General features: G+C 40.5%; 1 protein-coding gene and 1 non-coding gene across 2 annotated transcripts in view; one reads left to right on the top strand and one right to left on the bottom strand.

Annotated features, from left to right (window-relative positions):
* Positions 1-18,527, top strand: part of nphp4 (nephronophthisis 4) — a 156,534-nt gene that overhangs the window by 111,357 nt on the left and 26,650 nt on the right. The window contains exons 16-17 of the mRNA XM_029506197.1: positions 11,301-11,461; positions 12,282-12,465. Of these exons, the coding sequence (XP_029362057.1) occupies positions 11,301-11,461; positions 12,282-12,465 (345 nt within the window). The remainder of the gene's footprint in view (positions 1-11,300; positions 11,462-12,281; positions 12,466-18,527) is intronic.
* Positions 9,435-9,507, bottom strand: trnar-ccu (transfer RNA arginine (anticodon CCU)). The gene has a single exon. It is a non-coding gene; the product is annotated as a tRNA-Arg (tRNA).

Genomic DNA, 18,527 nt, shown 5'->3' with positions numbered 1-18,527 from the left:
AGACTGTGAATAAAGTCAGGCTGTGAGTTGTATTACTGCTCTCCAGGTTAGCATTGTACATTCGGTGCCTACAAATGCTGAACTCCTGCCATGATGTTCTCTGATGCTGAGGCACTTGTCTTTCAATCAGCCAAGCAGGCGCTGATTGATGTCAAGTCTATTCATGTAGCAACTAATGAAATGGAAGAGATATTACAGCTTCTGACAGAGTGTGATATTGAGCACACAAACAACCCCCCCCACCCCCCCACTGATTCCTACACCTACCCATACTCTCTATTCCCCAGACACACACTCCAGTCTAACTCCATCAATATTACTGTGCACTTCCACAAGGCCCTCCTACATTCAGACAGATGCCTCTATAAATTGTAAGGCTGACACCCTTTCCACTTTCCTCCTGACAACTGCTGAACTTCTTATTTGAAGGATTAAAGGCTAATTTAGTTCATTATCTGCTTCTCTTCAAGGGAGTTGTTTTCTCGGATTTCAATACCCTGACTCATCTGTCTTTGGCTAGTTTACATGATTACCCAGAAAAAATTATAATTAAAAAATATCTTTTCACTGAGTATGTACCATGGGTTGTCATGAAATTGCTGCTTAAAAAAAAGATGGCTTAACTGAATGATTTGGTTTTAGTTGCAATTCTGTTTTAAAAAAGCTAAATTTTGAAGTAATCTGAATCTTGGTTGTAAATGCTCCATAGATAGCGAACGTCATCAGTTAAATATATCAAATTGCTGTAGAGAGTGATGAATTTGGTTTAATGTTGGTGATGTTTACACAACAGTAATATAATCAGAGTAATGTGAGCTAAAAGGAAAGCAAAAGAGAGAAAATTTGTGAAAACCAAAATTAAACTGTATTTTTTTTCCTATCTCTGTGCAGTTACTTAAAATGGAAACGACAACAGACAGCTGTGTTTCAGCAAAAAGTCAGATTTTTAAAATATCCAACAGCTGGTATTAAAAACATTATGGTGAAACTTTTGACATAATTCAAAGTGAGACTTTGTCAGCTTTGGGAGAAAAGAGAATTGTCTTCCTCATAAAAATAACATTTTAAATTCTTAAACAATAAAGCATATTGAATCTGGTCAATTAAGTACACTCAGAGGTTTGCCACAGCAGCCTCACAGTCTGGCATGAGCACTTACTTGTGTTATTGCTTATGGTGTAAACTAATGCTGGCAATTTCTGTCTATGGGGTGTGTAATAGAAATCTGTCAGACACATGCGTGGTGGCTGTCTAACTTATTGCGGTACATTTCGGCGCCCACGTTAACGGGTTAGGCATGCTGCATGCCACACTGTGGCCTAGCACAAAACTGACATGTTCCACTGTGTGTTGGCTGAATCTGGCAGACATGAAAAAACATCATCTAAATGGTTAAAAAATATCTTTTTACTTTTTAGTAGCTGCATGTGAAAGTGCCATTTTACACATTGTCTGTCAATGTCAATGTAAATTAACAAATAATATATCAAGGACAGGATAAACATTGAAGTACAACTGATCAGAAGCAGCAGCTGCAAGATGCCGTGCCGAGCACCCAGTGTGTTTCTGGCATTACTCTTATTTTGCCGACTTTAAGATTCTTCTTGTTCTGCTGTCACCATTCGAATGTCGCAGAAAATGTTTTAATGGTTTTATCGTAAAAATGAAAAAAGAGAAATAAACACAGCATGAATGGACGGGTTTTTTATAGCATCATTCTGCTCATGTCAGCTCACTGTCAAGCTCACTTCTTTCTCATTACAAATTCTCATTAAATAAAAAAAATATATTGTCACCTTCCCAGTTTTTGCATCCAACTTATGCTGACTCAAGTGACATCACCTAAGGATATTTATCCTTCAAGCTGCCCCCTGTGGAGCCACAACAGCAAAGTCCTCCATCTTTTCTTCACAGACGTAGCAGTTCTTCTAAAACCTATAAACAAATGTGACATAGTGGAGATCCTTTTGCATTGCAATAATCAATAATTGCAGATACAATCAAGACGCTCTCAAAAGTAAATTTATGTCCTATTACTTATTGTGTTGTTTTACACATTATGTATGGCTCCAGTCAGGTTACTCTGTTTCAGCAGGTCAAAGGTCATGTTATTGATTTGTTATTAAGCTAAAATTGTCAATACTTTGGACTTTCTTGTTCCACCTTAAGGCACAGCTCTACACACAAACGATGGCTTGTAGAAAGTTTTGAACAGCATTCGTTGTGGCCAGAGGATTAATCCTATGACTTTTCTACTAACACCACCAATAATTAGCATTTGGTGTTTGTACTGAGATATCTCAATAACAATGAAACCACCATGTTGTTTTATTACCAAATAGCCTGGAACCAATGACATTCCCATCAGCCTCGGCTGTACTTCGTGTGCAGTGCTACTTGAGATACCAAGTTAAGATGCTAAACCAGGATGGTAAACATACTTGATATGCTGATACTGTGGCTCCCTTCTCTAATTTTAATGCAGCATCCACCTGTGATGTACAGGCTCTGATTCAAATTAAAGTAATTACATCCAGTTAGCATCTTAAATCAGTCAACGGCTACGGTGACATGACATGACGTGATCTACATGTCCATTATATACATATATATAATAACAAGTACCAAATAATAACCATATATTAAATGAAAATGACGAAAATAAAAAGGGTATCCTCAAAGCCCAATTATACTAAAATAGAGGCTTCTCTATAAATATTAACAATATAAATCACCACTTGCTAATTAACACAGGCATATCTAAGCACACAGGAGTATTAAGATGCATGAAGGAACAGGGCAGACGGAAACCAGGAATATAAAGATATCTGGCAACTCTGACAGTCACAGGAAATATCTTGCTGAATGTGTTTCCTCAACTATGTAAAAAGAAGGAACATAGTGTGGAGCAGTCTAAGGAGCTGAAGGCTATTACTGAAAGTGGAATCTGCATCATGTCCTTTTTCTTCAGAGTCTTTAAAACCCAATGTTTTTACTGTAAATGTACAGTCACCACAATGCAACTGCTAAACATCCCCATCTGGATAAGACACGTGGATCAGAGGAGATGTAGCTGGGATCGGGACTTTGCAGATGAATCGGCTATACTTAAGAATCCTCTCAGAGAAAGGACTTGTGATCAGGGATGATCACAGAGGCATTCAGGCAGTTTGATGAACTCTCACAAACTGAATATGTTAGCAGAGACTGATCAAAAGAAGCTGTGTCCACGGTCACCTGTTGTGTTATGTACTCACCTTTTGGAAGACACACTGAGGAGTTTCAAGAGATTACTGAAAAGATGTTTTGGCAAATCTCCTCGTCTTGTTTAGGACCACCAAATCTTCATACTCACAAATTCTCAGTCATGTTATTCCTGACAGTTGCAAAAGTGGCCACTTTTTAGCAGTGTGATTTAATGCACAGTAGTTGTACTTACAATCTTCTCCCCTCTTTTCAAGCATCCTAAAAAATGCCCTTGTTGGAGTTCCTTTAATTGAACCTCTTAAAATGAATGCAGCTGAGCTGTTGGTAACTAAGATGTAACAAGCCCAGCTGGGATCCATTTGAAAAGGGCCCAGCATGGTATATCCATTCACAAATACACTGACCTGTAAACTATAAAAATCATTTCCACCCTCTACCCCAGACGGAGAGAACTGTGTTGATATACACGAATATATACAACGACCACACTCACAGCTGGGAGTCAGAATGAGGACTTTCACATCAGACTCCTACTGTTTCCTATATGACAATGTAGACTGTGGTATATGTTTGTTTTTTTACTGAGTGATATCTTTTTATAGGGCAGCACAGCGACATAGTGGTTAGCACTGTTGACCCACAATAAGAGGGTTGTGGGTTTGGTTCCCGGCTTGGGGCCTTTCTGTGTGGAATTCACACATTCTCCCCGTGCCTGTGTGGGTTTCGTCCCACCGTCCAAAGACATCATGTTTGGGTTAACTGGTAACTCTAAATTGTCTGAATGCGGTCGTTTCTGTCGGAGACATCTCTGATGGACTGGCAGCCTGTGCAGGGTGTACCCCGCCACACCCCTGTTGCAACAGTTCAATATAATCGTCTTTCATTTGCCCCACAACATTTTTGATATTTGAAATCTCCCAGTTCAACAGTCATCTTGTGTTTATAATTGAATCTCATAATTTACAGAATTCCCCGTGCTGGAACTAAAAATCATCCAAAAATCAATCTGTCTTCAAATTAAGTTTTTAGTTTTTATCATCAACCATTTTGAATCCAGCTCATTAATATTTTCACTCATTTATGTCACTAGGAAAGAAAATACCATTGTAACTATAACTGTATTTTACAGACAGTGACAAAGGCAATTAATCTAATCACACTCTTAAGGTTAAACCTTCACTATTAATTTAACAAATTATGTTAATGTCAAACATTGAATACTGCCTATGCTGCAAGTTGCACTAGCTGATCTATGAAGATACGAACAATACAGGATCAGTGATCCGCTGACTGCTCTCTCGTCATTCAGCAAACGGGTGTACAGTATGCGTATGTGAGAGCAAAAGACACAGAAGGAGGTTGAGAGAGAATACATAATATGGTTTGAGCTTCAAAGCTGCTGCAGTTATTCTTCGTTCTGAGTCTATGTCCTGCTGGGTGCAAGTTCCCCAGAAGCCCATTGAATTCCTAAACCTGTTTTAGTCCGTGGGTGGACAACCCTTTCATGTTTCTTCATGCACTCATTAGGAAGCAGAAAACCTGATTTGGTTGAGTTATCAAGTAACTTTTACAACTAAACTTGATCCAATTTTATGCCAAATACCATATGTTGGTGCAAATGAGCAACACCCCATATCTGATAAATTTCTGCTGCTGTCCTTGACTGTTTGTTTTTTAATTTAAACCTTTATTTTATGAGGAAATCCCCTGAGATAAGATTTAAGAGATAATATTTTTGAGAAGACCTGGCCAAGAGGCTACAATCGACAAGAGTCGGATAGTAGACAAATGAATAACTTACACACAATTAAGAACTCACAGACTCATTTAACTTCAGTTCATGAACGGCAGTTACACTCTTCCATTAAAAAGTTTGTCAAAAGAATTTTAAATTAATCCAGGGGAAGGAAATGCTGAAGCTGTAATGAGTTTTGCCGGTTGTTCTATGATGAAGGTGCAGGTGATGTATGAATATTCAGAGCAAAATCTAAAACTCCATTCACTGACCTGTTCGAGGTGAATTAAGCTGTAAATGAGATTTTTTATTTTTTTTTTCCCTCAGGCAAAGACATCAGTCTGTCAACCTGTTTTCAACATCGAGGCACTGAATGCTCAGCTTGGTATTCTGCTGTTTACATGCATTCATTCATTCATTCATCTTCTACCGAGTATCTATTTCCAGTTCAGGGTGAGTGCTGGAGCCAATCCCAGCTCACATTGGGTGAGGGCGGGGTCACCCTGGACAGGTCACATCACAGGGCCAACACACACAGACAGACAGAGACCAACAACCACAGACACTCACACTCAGACGTACACACAATTTAGAGTCACCGGTCAACCCGAACACCCCAAACACCTTCTACTGTATGCCGTCGTGTAGTTTATCTCAAAGATGGCTTTGGCTCTGGCAGCTGGCGTATTGTTTTACAGTTACATACAAGCAATTGAAATATTTGTACTGCAGGCAATAGCATTAACAAGGACTCACCCGTAAGTTGCGATTTTCTTTCCTTGTAAAATGTTTTTTGAGGCAATTACAGGACAGAAATTCATTTCAGAAACAGAAGTGGGACAAACTGGAAGTTCTGCGCAGCTAATGGTATCAACAGATCGATAACTGAACTGAGTTATTGTTGGAAATAATTTGCCAGCTATAAGAATAATCCAGTATACAGTCAGAGTCCACCCACACGGCTGTTTACATTCACATCCTGATTAAAAGAAGATTCTCTCGGCCGTGTTGGCGTGTACAGACTGTGCTTGATTGACATGTCTGTGGCAAATGTTTGAATCTTGAAGGTGAATTCACCTACATTGCTTGTTTATGTATCTGTGTTTATGTAACAGCGCAGCCTCAAAAATTTACCATGAACTCCACTTTGCTGTGTAATTTTCCTGCGTGCTCTCAGCTCTGCACATTTCAAAATTGGTGTCAGAAAGCCTCTCACATTAAAGCAACCAAAATTATTTAACCAGTAAGAGGGAGCTTTTTAAATAACCTGTTAACCCCCAGCTATTTTGTCAATCTGGAACTGGATCAATGGTGAACATGTATGTCCAATAATTAAAAGATAATCTAACACATATAAAACATAAACCATATGTCTACAGCTGTCAAGAAGAATCATATAACTGTGTGTTACTATTCAGTTCCAAAAGCAAAAATAGAAATTGTTGCTTTCAAAATATACACACATACATATTAGGGTTGTCAGTGTTAGAGCGGTGAGTGTAGCGATCAGTAAAAAAGTTATGATTCTTCTTCTTTTTTTTTTTTAAGATAATGCTTTTTTTAATGCTTATTAAAACACACAGATACAAAAAAACTGGCTTTAACAGCAATATATAATCACAGTTAGCATGAAACAAGAGTAGAATATCATAGTAAAAGTATTCATCCCCCCATTATTTACAAACAGAGAGAAATGGCCCTTTATTTGAATTTGTCATAAATAAAAAGCAAATGGTAAACATATGCATCCACCTCCTGTCATTTATTTTTATGTTCCAACAATATACAGTGAAAATGTAAACTGTCACTTTTATTCATATTAAAGAAGGGTGATTAATCACGAATCATCCACAGCTACACTGTGGTTACTCAGATTAAGGATTTTCAGCCCTAATATACATTTATACACTCACACACACACGTTGTTTTTTCTCCTTACTCTTATCTCACTTCAGTAATATTGTGTGCCACTTCAAATCAATGTAGATGTCTATGTAAAATAATCTGAGGATTATTCACTTAAGATGTTGCTTCAGAAAGTAATAAGAATGTTATATGGAATCAAAAAAACATCATAATGCTGACGTTGCACCCAGAAAACCTCAGTCGCCGAACGAAAAGGCCATTTTGCCTCCATCTACTGTGTCGCTCGAGTTTGCATCAGTCACTACATCTGTCTCAGCCCTCAGTGCATCCTCATTGTTTCCCTTGCCTGAAGGTTGTGCGGTGTGGCATCAACAGTATGCGTGCACACACACACACAGACAGCACCCTGTACAACCCTTGGGTCTTATCTGTCAGCTCGTCCCCACTTGTGCACAAAAACTCTCTCACACACACACACACACCACAATCTCGTTCCCTCCTGCCCTCCTTCTGTGCTCTCCTTGCCACCCGTCCACTGCGCACAAGCCCAGAGCATGCTGGGAGAATTAATGGTCCAAGTGGAAAGAGTTGGCGGGTGGTTGGGGAAAGGGGAGGTGAAGGAGTTTATGTTGAAGAAAAAGGAGTCATGAGGCAGAGCAGTAATATCAGCCTTGGTCTTTGTCTCCCTCTCTGCGTCTATTGATCTTTCTCTTGAAAGCTGTTAAAAAGTTTGTTATTGTCTTTCACTGAAGGTCTGTCATCACTATTTACATTATATGAAATGGAGATTTCCCTGCTCTGTGTGCTTTTATTCTTTTTTTATATATTTTTTTTTATTTCATTTCAGATGTCTGATGAGGGAAAAAAAAACCTTCATACTGTGGGTGGATTTTACTCAGGAGTCTGGAACCTTCTCTGTAACCTGCACTTAGGGAGCTGCAGCCCACCTTATCTTTCCTTTCACTGCAGAGTTTTAGTGTCTCCTGGTGGCCTAAACGCTGTTTCAGAGGCTTTTCTACAGTGTTAAAAAGAAAATACAGCATTCGATTTTTTTCTATTGACATTTTTCTCTTAGATTACCATTTATTTTTATTAACGTCGTAATTTTATTCATTTGTTTATTGCCACATAGATGATCATATTGATGAGGTAATCACAATCATAAATCCACGAGACAGGAGTCTCAGAGCTTTCATCTGATTCTCATGTCGACAATATCACCTGTCAGACTAAATTCAATCACAGCATCAACTGGCCAGATTCACTCAGCGGGTGTAGATTGACAAATAGATATTTATTTTTAATTTAATCTGTTAAAGTCGGATAAATGAACTAGACAGAAATAGGTCAGAAAAAAAATTATTGTGAAACCTGACTCATTGAAATAAGACTTAGCTCCAACCCTCCAACTATAAAATGGGCATATGCCATCAAATCTACTTGAATCCTAATAAACACCAACATGTCACAATGGAGACCTCCGAGCAACCTGTCTGTCTGCTGTACATGCACACATCATGGGAACACAGCATGAAAGTATGTATGTGTGTTCGAAAAAGAAAAGAGTTGGGTCCTACTTGGGTCCATATATGTTGCTGGTCTATTTAACACAGCGGGGTTGTCACCTAAGGTCCTCATTACTTCACCCCTGTGCTGCCGACTGCCTCCACGCACGTCTATCTTATGGGAGTAAAGACAGTGTGGGGGCTCAGATGCAGCATTAGCGATGCTGTTGGGGAGGATTTCTGGGATTCTAGTCGGCACACAAACCCACACTCAGACCTTTCATGCGCACACATAGTAGCATTAACACACTGTTGGAGGTTGGGCGTGCCCACTCAACAGCTGAGTTGGATCACTGATGGAGTCGGTTTTATTTGAACTGCTTAAAGATAGAGGATGAGTCAGATTTCAAGTCAGCGCATTTGCAGAGCCGTCATTGAATTAGCGGGCACTTGTTTCACATTCTCAGAATGAATATGAACCTTTACTTTAATCAAAATGAAATTGCTGCTGTGTGTCCCTGCATGTATACTTGTACACAGAAGTCGACAAAATAGCTAACGTGCTAAATGAATAAAAATTGAAGCCATCTGTTGTCCGAAGAAAAACTTCTAGTGTCTATTCGTTTGTAACTGAAAGTGAAACTTCAAACCAAATCAAATCAAATGTATTTGTAGAATGCCAAACCAAGACACTTTACACATAGAGCAGGTTTGGACCAAACGCTTTATGGAGTTCTAAAAGAGAGCCAACACATCCTTCCAAGACCACTTGGCGACAGTGGCAAGGAAAAACTTCCTTTAAGAAACCTGCAGAACCAGCCTCAGAGAGGGCAGCCATCTGCCTTGACTGGTTGGGCTGGATGGTTTTGGGGGGGGGGGGGGGGGGGTGCATGATACCAAAGTATTTCTTCAAGACAGAAGATATATCCTCTTCAGTGCGGCATTGTTACTATTGCAATGATGCCATTTTCAAATATGACAAACCATGGCTAAATAGGTAGATGTTGCATTTTAATAATAAAAAAAAAAAAAAAAAAAGCAGTTAGCAGAGGATGGTTTCGATCCATCGACCTCTGGGTTATGGGCCCAGCACGCTTCCGCTGCGCCACTCTGCTGTAAATCACCCCAGATGGGACTCGAACCCACAATCCCTGGCTTAGGAGGCCAGTGCCTTATCCATTAGGCCACTGGGGCACACAGGGCCTCAGGAAAAAACAGGAACAGGCGATTGAAGCGAAACTGTAGTGGACTCAGTTGTGTCTATCCTCAGCTGGGACTTGAACATAATCTAACCACTGAAGTGAGTTGATTTTGGAAACTCATGAGATGCTCTGGCCAGACTGGAGCTGGCTAACTAGCATGTCAACTTTTCAATGGATCAAAGGAGGCAGACTGGGTACAAGGCACTAAAACAACAGTTGAAATCTGCTTTACTTCCACTGCTAAGGAAAGCTGAGATTCCCTCTTCAGCATGGCATTGTTACTATTGTAATGATGTCATTTTCAAATATGACAAACTTTGGATATCAAACAGCTAGCTGTTGCTAAGAAAAAGCTGCTAGCAGAGGATGGTTTCGATCCATCGACCTCTGGGTTATGGGCCCAGCACGCTTCCGCTGCGCCACTGCTGTAAATCAAATCCACAATCCCTGGCTTAGGAGGCCAGTGCCTTATCCATTAGGCCACTGGGGCATGCAGGGCCCCCAAGAAATGGCAAAAAATGCGATGAAATGAACGGGTGATTGAAGCAAAAATGTAGTGGACTTAGTTGTGTTTGTGCTCAGGTGGGACTTGAACATAATCTTGATGCTCTTCTTATCTCATGAGTTTTGCACTTTCCAAAACTCATGAGATATTTTGGCCAGCGTAGCTTCAATGTGGCTTTGCTAGTATTGTAATGAAGTCATCTTCAAAGGTGATGAACCATAGATAGTGAACAGCTAGCTGTTGCTAAAAAGCTGTTAGCAGAGGACGGCTGCTCCACGTTTGGCTGAAACCACTGTTTTAATTTTAAACTGGTTATTATTTCAGTCATTGTTTGGTCTGTCAGTAAAAAGTGAAAAATGCTTAATTGAATCTAATGACCATCATGTATTTTTATTTCCTGTTTCTCTGTTGGCCAGGATGATAGGGGATATGATTAGGTCGCCAGTTATGCAGGCATCTGAAGAAAGGCTTTTTTTTTTGTTATTCCATAACCAACTGGACATTTGGTCAGTGATTCAGGATTCTTAGATGAGGTTAAATCACTAATGAACAAGCTTGAGGGAGTACACCACCATCCGTGTCTGCTCACTCATCTACATTATCTGTATCCTTGTTCGTACTCATAAGGGGTGGGGCTTAAACCGGAAGCGGATGTGGTCTATATGGAAGTTGTATTTCTAAGGCTGAATTTGATATGGGTTGGTCAGAAGTTGCTATATTTATTGTAAGCCTCAATATATTTTTATTTACAGTTTAATTTGTAGTACACCAAAGTAAGAAGAGAATGAGCGATGCTGGCTGGCTTCAATCAGGAGGGGCAGATTTGAAATGTTTGGGTTATAAAAAGCTGTTTTAAAGTGATGAACCATAGTAGTGTGACTGTAGCCCAACTTTTTATCTCTATCAGGGAAAATGATGATCTTACCGGGGGGCTCCAGCAGGTAGTTGTAAATATCGATGTATGTCACCTCCGGCCTTTCAGTAGGATCATTTCTCCATAAAAATGAAGGCAAACAGAAGGGACAATGGGAAAGACCCACTTATGTGAGTTTTTCATTGTACAGCTAGCATGTTAAAATAATCATCTGACATGTTGAAATAATGTTAAATAGTTCCCCTCCCGTGGGCGTGGCCTCCTGGGTATGACACATTGCTTCCCGGCCTATCACAGGACGTCCTGAGGAGGATTTTTCTTCAGCCCAGCAGGATATTCTCTTGATACTCGTAGTACTTAAGCTTTTCACTTGTAATTAGTCTAAAGTTTCTTCTTCCATTTGCAGACTCGCCAGGTCTGCAGGTGCAGTTCAGAGTGGATGAGGTTTTCCTGAAGCCGGGAGAAAAACGCTGGTTCCTTCGCTACCTGGCGCTTCACACCATGCACATCGACGTCTGGGACAGCAACTCGTTGCTCCTCATAGGTTCTACTGCCATCGAGCTCAAGGTAAAGAGCCGAGTGTTTGTGACCATAGCTGTAAGCTGTAGAGATTCCGTTTACACAGCCACCTCACATCTCCAACATGCTGCACCTGTTGTACCTGTGGTGGATTCATGCAGCAGTTGCAAATTACTTAAACACAGCTTGGTGCTGCAGAGATGAGTGCTGTTGATAAAAGGATGTCACATACAAACTCTTTATAGAAAGCAGGCATAGTCTAAAATATTGTTAAATTATGTCCACCTACTAGGAGCAGAATTTCTTATTTTTAGATATACAGACATTCTTGCTGATGGGGAAAAAAGAAAAAAAAAACTTTCAATTTCAAATCTTTGCAACAAAGCACTGTCTCTTGAACAGCTCTAGTTCTATTTAATGCTTCTCCCACAGATTTGACTGGAGGACTCACCAACTTTACTGCCATTTCAACCTCCAAATTAAAACAAACCACAGATTAAAGACCTCTAAATTTCGGGCTTCTCATCTGGGTTCTTTATTAATTATTCACGGAGACTCTCTCAGACCAACCTTGATGTGGAATTGATTTGTTTCACAACTCTGTGATAACACTAACACATGAAATGAGAAAGAATCAAGGCAGTAATCTACAAGCGGGCAGAGCTATTTTGAACCGGACCTCATCCATTTAGCCGCGACACAAACCCAGCATTTATAGAGCCACTGGTTCTGGTCTCTTCTTTTTTTCTTGGCCAGCTTTGTTTACTTATTTCACCTATTGCACTGATAAGTAGATTAAAGTTTGCATACAACCTTGTGAGTAAATACACCTTATGTCCTTCTCCCACACTCTCATGTGCATCCCCAGTACATGCTGCGACAAGGCAAACCAGCAGTCCAGGCTCTTCATGAGGTCGAGGTGTTGACCACCAATTATGTTGGGGAGGAAACCCTGCTGACGAGCGCCGGTCTGGGCCGACACTCAGCCTCTGGTCCCATGACGGTTCACACCATCGTCAAGGGTCGGCTGCATGTACGCACAGGCAACATCGGTAAGTAGGCTACAGCCAAGACTGGCAATGAACAGTCGAAGTACGGACTATCATTTCTGTTAGACACTGTAGTGGAATCAGAAGACAATGCCAAGAGTTATGTTCTTCAAATTAGATTTCCTTTCAGTAATTATAATAACATTTCGAGACAGATAAATCAGCCAAACAGCATCGTTTGGTATACCAAAGAGATGTCCTGCTGCTCTTGAGCGCCTTCACACTATCTTATGGAATACCAGATAATGAAATTTGCTCAGTTGTTGTGATATGCCATCAGTTTATATTTTGTCACACAAACCACTATCTGTCAGACCAAGTAGAAAGTTTTGATATTATTCATGTTAGCACAATGCTAGGCACTGATGAATGAGCATGGGTGCTGTTTAGTATTTGGCCACACATCAGACCTGCCAGATAGTGCCATTGTTGCTTAATAACACCAGGGAGACATGACACCTCGCACTGCCCCCACTGGGCCACAGGAGAGAGTTAATAGTGAACGTGAAAAGTGATGGCTAATGTGAATTTTTGTGTAATTGTGTTCCCAAATACATTTAGGAAAGAATAAGGAAAGCCAGGAAACGAGAATAAAATATTTTTTAAGCTTTCCAAAAGATGATCCAGTTTCAAAATCACTTCTACTGCTGAAATATTTACAAGCGTGTTTTATATTCAGGTCATTTTTCATTTGGGGCCTCAGATTACGAAGTAATGTTGTGTGTTTGCTTTTATTGAAGTGTAGAGTTGGAAAATGATGGTGAATCTCGGGGGCTGCTGCTGCTGCTGTTTAAAGTTCCCATTTTCTGGAGGTGTGCTGGCCTGCAAAGCAAACAGAACCAAGCCAAAATATCTTGATTTGATAGTTCCACTTCGTCTAGCAACTGAGCACCTTTCCTCTTAGCTTCCACTCATCCAATTTGGGTCTGATGTGCCCCTGCGGTGAGATGGAGGCTGATGATATCTTCTTCGCCATTAATCAACTGTTAAAACAATGCTCCCTCTCATAAACAATGCATCATTCTCCGGGTTTCAGAAAGTCTGTGTTGTGCAATTGTTGGGGCTAAACACAGCAGCACATTGTGCTTATCACTCGTAGCAGGTTGAGAGCACAGTGGGTTATTGGGTGTGCTGGGGATGGAAGGAGGAGGGTTTGTGTCTGGAATGTAAATTCCAATCAAGGCTCAGATATCTATCAAGCGGCCTGGCCAACAGTCAGAATCAATTTAGGATGGGAGGACTCACATGCACTATTCTTTGTTTCTCCCTCCATCTGTCACTTCTTTTCTCACTCACACTGCTCTCTTCGCTCTTAATCATTGTCTTCCTGTTTTCTCCATTCCTCCACTTGCTTCTTAGTTGTCTTTCACTTTCTCTGTCTTCCATCCTCTATCTAACTCTTTGTTTCCTGCTCTCATCTGCCCTATATCAACTGCTGCTCACTGTCTGTCATCAAGCTGTGGTGAGTCAGCACTCTCATTTCGCCTGTACATAATGCTCACTGGGGGGGTGGGGTGGGGGCACTGAGATATATACATTAAGCATCTATGGATACCAGATCACTCATACGTGCCAAGAAGGCATGTAATCATGCATGCACACAGGCAGATGAACAGGTAGATGTAGCAGAGGGTTGACAGGACGTGTGATGAGTTGGGATAGCAGGATTGAGAGGCAGACAGGTAGAGTGTATCACCAACGTCAAATGAGAGCCCTTCCACTCCGATTTTTGGGATTTTCAAGCTTTGAATGAGTGCTTCTATTAAGGAGATTCTACTACGACTACTAATGAAAAATGCATGCTGGTCAAACTGAAGGGCAAGTGTGTATTTCAGTGTTGACACAGTGCAGATAGAGTTCCTGGATCACAGCTCGAGAGATGAAGCTACGGTTGGAAATGGTCGATGACACAGAGAGCAATAAAACAAGTCTAGGAGAGCAAGCTAAAATGTTCACTGAGGGAACAGTCTCTTCTCATTCTGAGGATCTGCTTCATCCACATTACTGCGCAGATTTATTAGTAGTTGTCATTGTATGATCATGTTGGCAAGTTTACCAGTGCCACAAATTTTTGAATGGTAGTCTTTAATTAACCAGACATATAGAATAGACAGGCCTTTATTACCACCCGCGACAGCCGGTGGCTGGTATTGTTTACACGTTGTCAGTCTGTGTGAGTGTGTCCCCTTAAGGCAAAATGTGGTCCAGATTTTGGCACAGCGGTGGTGTCACAACTGTGGAGGATCTAGTGACAACACTTCAAGGATGTGTAGCACAGAACTAAATGAAGGCCAGCTTTGAAAATGGGTGTGGTCTGACTCATTAGTACTGAAGTCTCTTATAGTAATTAAGTAATGACTCATGGCATCAGAGCTTCAGGTTTCAGATTGAACCCAAATTGTAATTTTAGCAGATCAACTCATTTCTGACCTGGTCCCATTTATTCTTGGTGGTACTTGCTTTTAATACAACTTCAAAAGAGCAGATGTTCTTGCAGCATGCCGGGTTATTCTTGATGTATCCAGAAACAGCCCTGTTGCTCTTTCCACTCTTTCCCAACTAACACAGCCCTTAGGAGGGAAGGGATTCAGGCAGTCCGAAGCAGGATGGGCTGAATTTCAGCGTCAAGAAAGGTAACACATATATGTGCAGTAGGCATTTCGCACCCGATGATTACACCTCGGGCTGCAGTGTCAGGCAGTGAAAAATGGGCGCTGTTCCCAGCCTATTCCCGTGGAGTACTTTCACTGCTCCACCGAAAAGGGGCTATGGCTATGAGTGGTCAATTAAAAGTCAGTCTGTCCCCTCCTGGGAAGTTCTCATTTACACACAGTCATCACAAATGAACCTATTCTGTTATACCATGCTGCCTCATTCAAAACACACACTAATGCTTCCTATGATCTGTTATATCTCGGCATATTTATGGTTGGAGCATTTTGTAGACACGCCCAATTTGTGACATCACCAGCTAAGCTAACAATTGCATAGCAATCTGCTGGGGTGGAAACTACTTTCCTTTTTTTCCTTTTTTCCACATGGCACATGGCACTTTATATCGTGGCAAATCTGAACAGATTTACATCAAGGCATTTTACATGTGGTGAAGGTTGAAACCAAACTCTTTATAGATTTATTGGAGAAACCCGTCGATTTCTTATCTGGCGATATTCATTGTTGCCCTGGGATCAAATATTATACCAATATCACACACCCTGAATCAGGATGTGGTACGATCACTTATTTTTGCAGCATGAATAATTATCAATACAAAAAATTATCATCATTCAGTTCTTAATTTCTCTTCCCTAACATAAATACTGTTTTCATTCACCAAATATTTACAGTCACTTTGATCTTGCTGTTTTATTTTTTTTACTGCTGTTAAGCTAAAAGCCTCAATGTGACTCACAGGGGCATAATCCCTCTCATTCCTGCTATGCCTTTCATTTGACTTGACTTATGTAGATAATGGTGACTTTCATTGACAGTAACTCAACAGCACTGAGAAAAGCAGCAGAACAGAAGTGATTGAAATAATTTTTCACAGCTGCAGAGTGGTGAGTATGATATGACTGTTTTCGTGCTGGTGGAATTAGTGCTTTGGAAATGCTTAATATTTAGCATTTTCCACGTCAACCCTGGTGTTACGTAGTCGCCCTAAAAAAGACTGTATTAGTTATATAATCATATTAACTAACTACGCCAGAGTAATTGACAAGCAATACAGTGTCGGCTACATATTACTCTCTCTCTTTGTTCATTTTGTGTGTTTCAGTCATGCATGCTATTACTCGTGTCTTTACTTTGCCCAGTTGGGAATTCATCAGAATGAACCTTTATAGGAGAAAGTGAGTGGCAGACTGTCATTTCCAAATGAAAAAGAGTTTAACGTCAAATGATATCCTTTTTAATTATCACAAGGTGGGATTGACAAGTAATTAATTAAATGGTAATGATATACACTGTCAGGCTTATTCAGTCATTCCATAAAGCAGCCTTTATTAACAGCGTCGTAAAGGACAAAAGGAAGTGGCTCAATCAGAACAACAGAGAGTTGGGGGGTTTGGTTTTGCTGCAGCAGGAGGTTTTGAGGAGGTAAAACATCACTCCCACACAGATTTGGAACAGATGAGGAGACTATAAACCATGACGAACGCCTACTTGCTTTATGAATCTGATCGACTGGTGAATCCAGAGGAACAAGCATGATGCTTTATTGATTTCATCTGGTAAATCCACATGATCTCTGGGGTGAAAATGAATTCAGAGGTGGGATGGGAGATACATCAAAGAGAGACGTTTAATGCTCCCCAAATATAGCAAAACGAAAGAATTGGTGTCTGTGGTGTCATTATGATGTAGAGCCCAGAGCTTTTCCAAGGGTCGATAGTGTGGACTGACTGATGCCTTGTTAATGGTGATTAATGTGTATCATCCCTCTAAAAGAATTAGACAAGCAAATAAAACATTGATAGATGACAGATAAACAGAAAGAAAAGCATGAATGAAATGAATAGTAAAGAATGGAAGGAAAGATATAGAGGTAATTAAATGGATCTGATGTGATGAGCCGATGACACAGTGTCTGTACTGAAGTCAGCCTGAACTTTCATACTTGCCCTGATATTTCTGATGTTCTGTATGTGTATTTTTCTATATGTATTTATTTGTGGCTGCATGTCTACATCATTTTCCTGCCAGGCCAGGTCACTTTCTTTATCCAGCTCTTGGCATTTAGCACACAATTTGCCAGAAAATGTGATATATTTATGAATAATTTAGTGAGAATCCTATACTATTAGAATAGCTGGAAACTAAACTAAACAAAAACAAAATATCTCATGTAGTGTCATGTTATTGTCAGTTGGAATATACCTGCGTGCATTATATGCATACATTTAAGAGTGAGAATTCATTTCCAGTTTTGCGCTCCACCAAAGTCAAAGCTACTATGTTCACCACCTAGATAATATTTTTATACGTCTGCGTGCAAACTTGGTGATAATACTGGTTGGTTCATCACCATATTCCGGGAACCTGTTATGCGAAAGAGTTTCTCATTTTTGCTGATGAAAACTTATCAATTCTGCAACTGGGCCCAGATTTGTATCTGAGGATACCACAGTTTATATAATAGCTTTTGAGGTTCCAACTCTATCTTCCACACACATTATTTGAGTTTATAAAGAGGTAATTTTAGCTTTGTTGCCAAAAATAATGACAATGACTGCTTTTAATTGCCAATTTGGAAACAAGATGGTGATATTTGCCAACAGTGAAATGCCCATATGTGACAGAAAGGAAAGCCTCTTGATATGAAATAATTTTTTTCTTTCCAACTCACTTTGTCTTGCTGTCCCTTTCTATCTTTCCACACATGCACACGCACACACACACACACACACACACACACAAACACAAACAAACAGAAAGCATGTATCTGCTTCAGCACTGTAGAGGAGATAGATTGAACCTTCTCCGGACCTCACAATGCTCCTCATCTGCTGCAGCCCGATAAGCCCTGTAGAGACTTGAGTGTTGCAGCAAGCGAGAGTAGAGAGACTCCTGCCCAAAGCTGCCACATGTGGAACAAAATATCAGTGAAATTTACCTTAGAATTAGTTTAGCTAGGTGACTTCCCTCAGGGAGCACATATAGTATGTCTCACTCATTAAATGCTCTTGCCACTGGCACATTGAGGGTCGACTTTATCAACCTTTCTCTTAGCCCTGAGGTGAGAGAGAATCTGCTTATTCTGAAAGGTCAGTGGCCTGGAACGGGGAGGCAGAAGAAATCGAATATTTCAGACTACTTGAAATCCCCTTGGTGCTTGCTCCCATTTGTTCTGAGCACCAGTAAATCAGTGGTTTGTTGTGGATTTAACCTCAAGAACTGCCAGCCGAGCAAAGAGGGCGGACAGGTGGGGTAGCACAGAATAGGGTTATTGTCATGCAACAGCAGGAAATAGTCTATAAATTTGATAGAGTTCAGCCTCTGGCACTTTTTTCACAATTACTCTCCACTGCGCAGACAACGCAGGGAAGCAGACGCTGCACTGGGAT

This window comes from Echeneis naucrates, chromosome 7 (assembly GCF_900963305.1).
Source record: "Echeneis naucrates chromosome 7, fEcheNa1.1, whole genome shotgun sequence".
NCBI lineage: Eukaryota > Metazoa > Chordata > Actinopteri > Carangiformes > Echeneidae > Echeneis > Echeneis naucrates.
The sequence above is the reverse complement of the archived record's forward strand: the minus strand, read 5'-3'. Positions and strand labels throughout refer to the sequence as shown.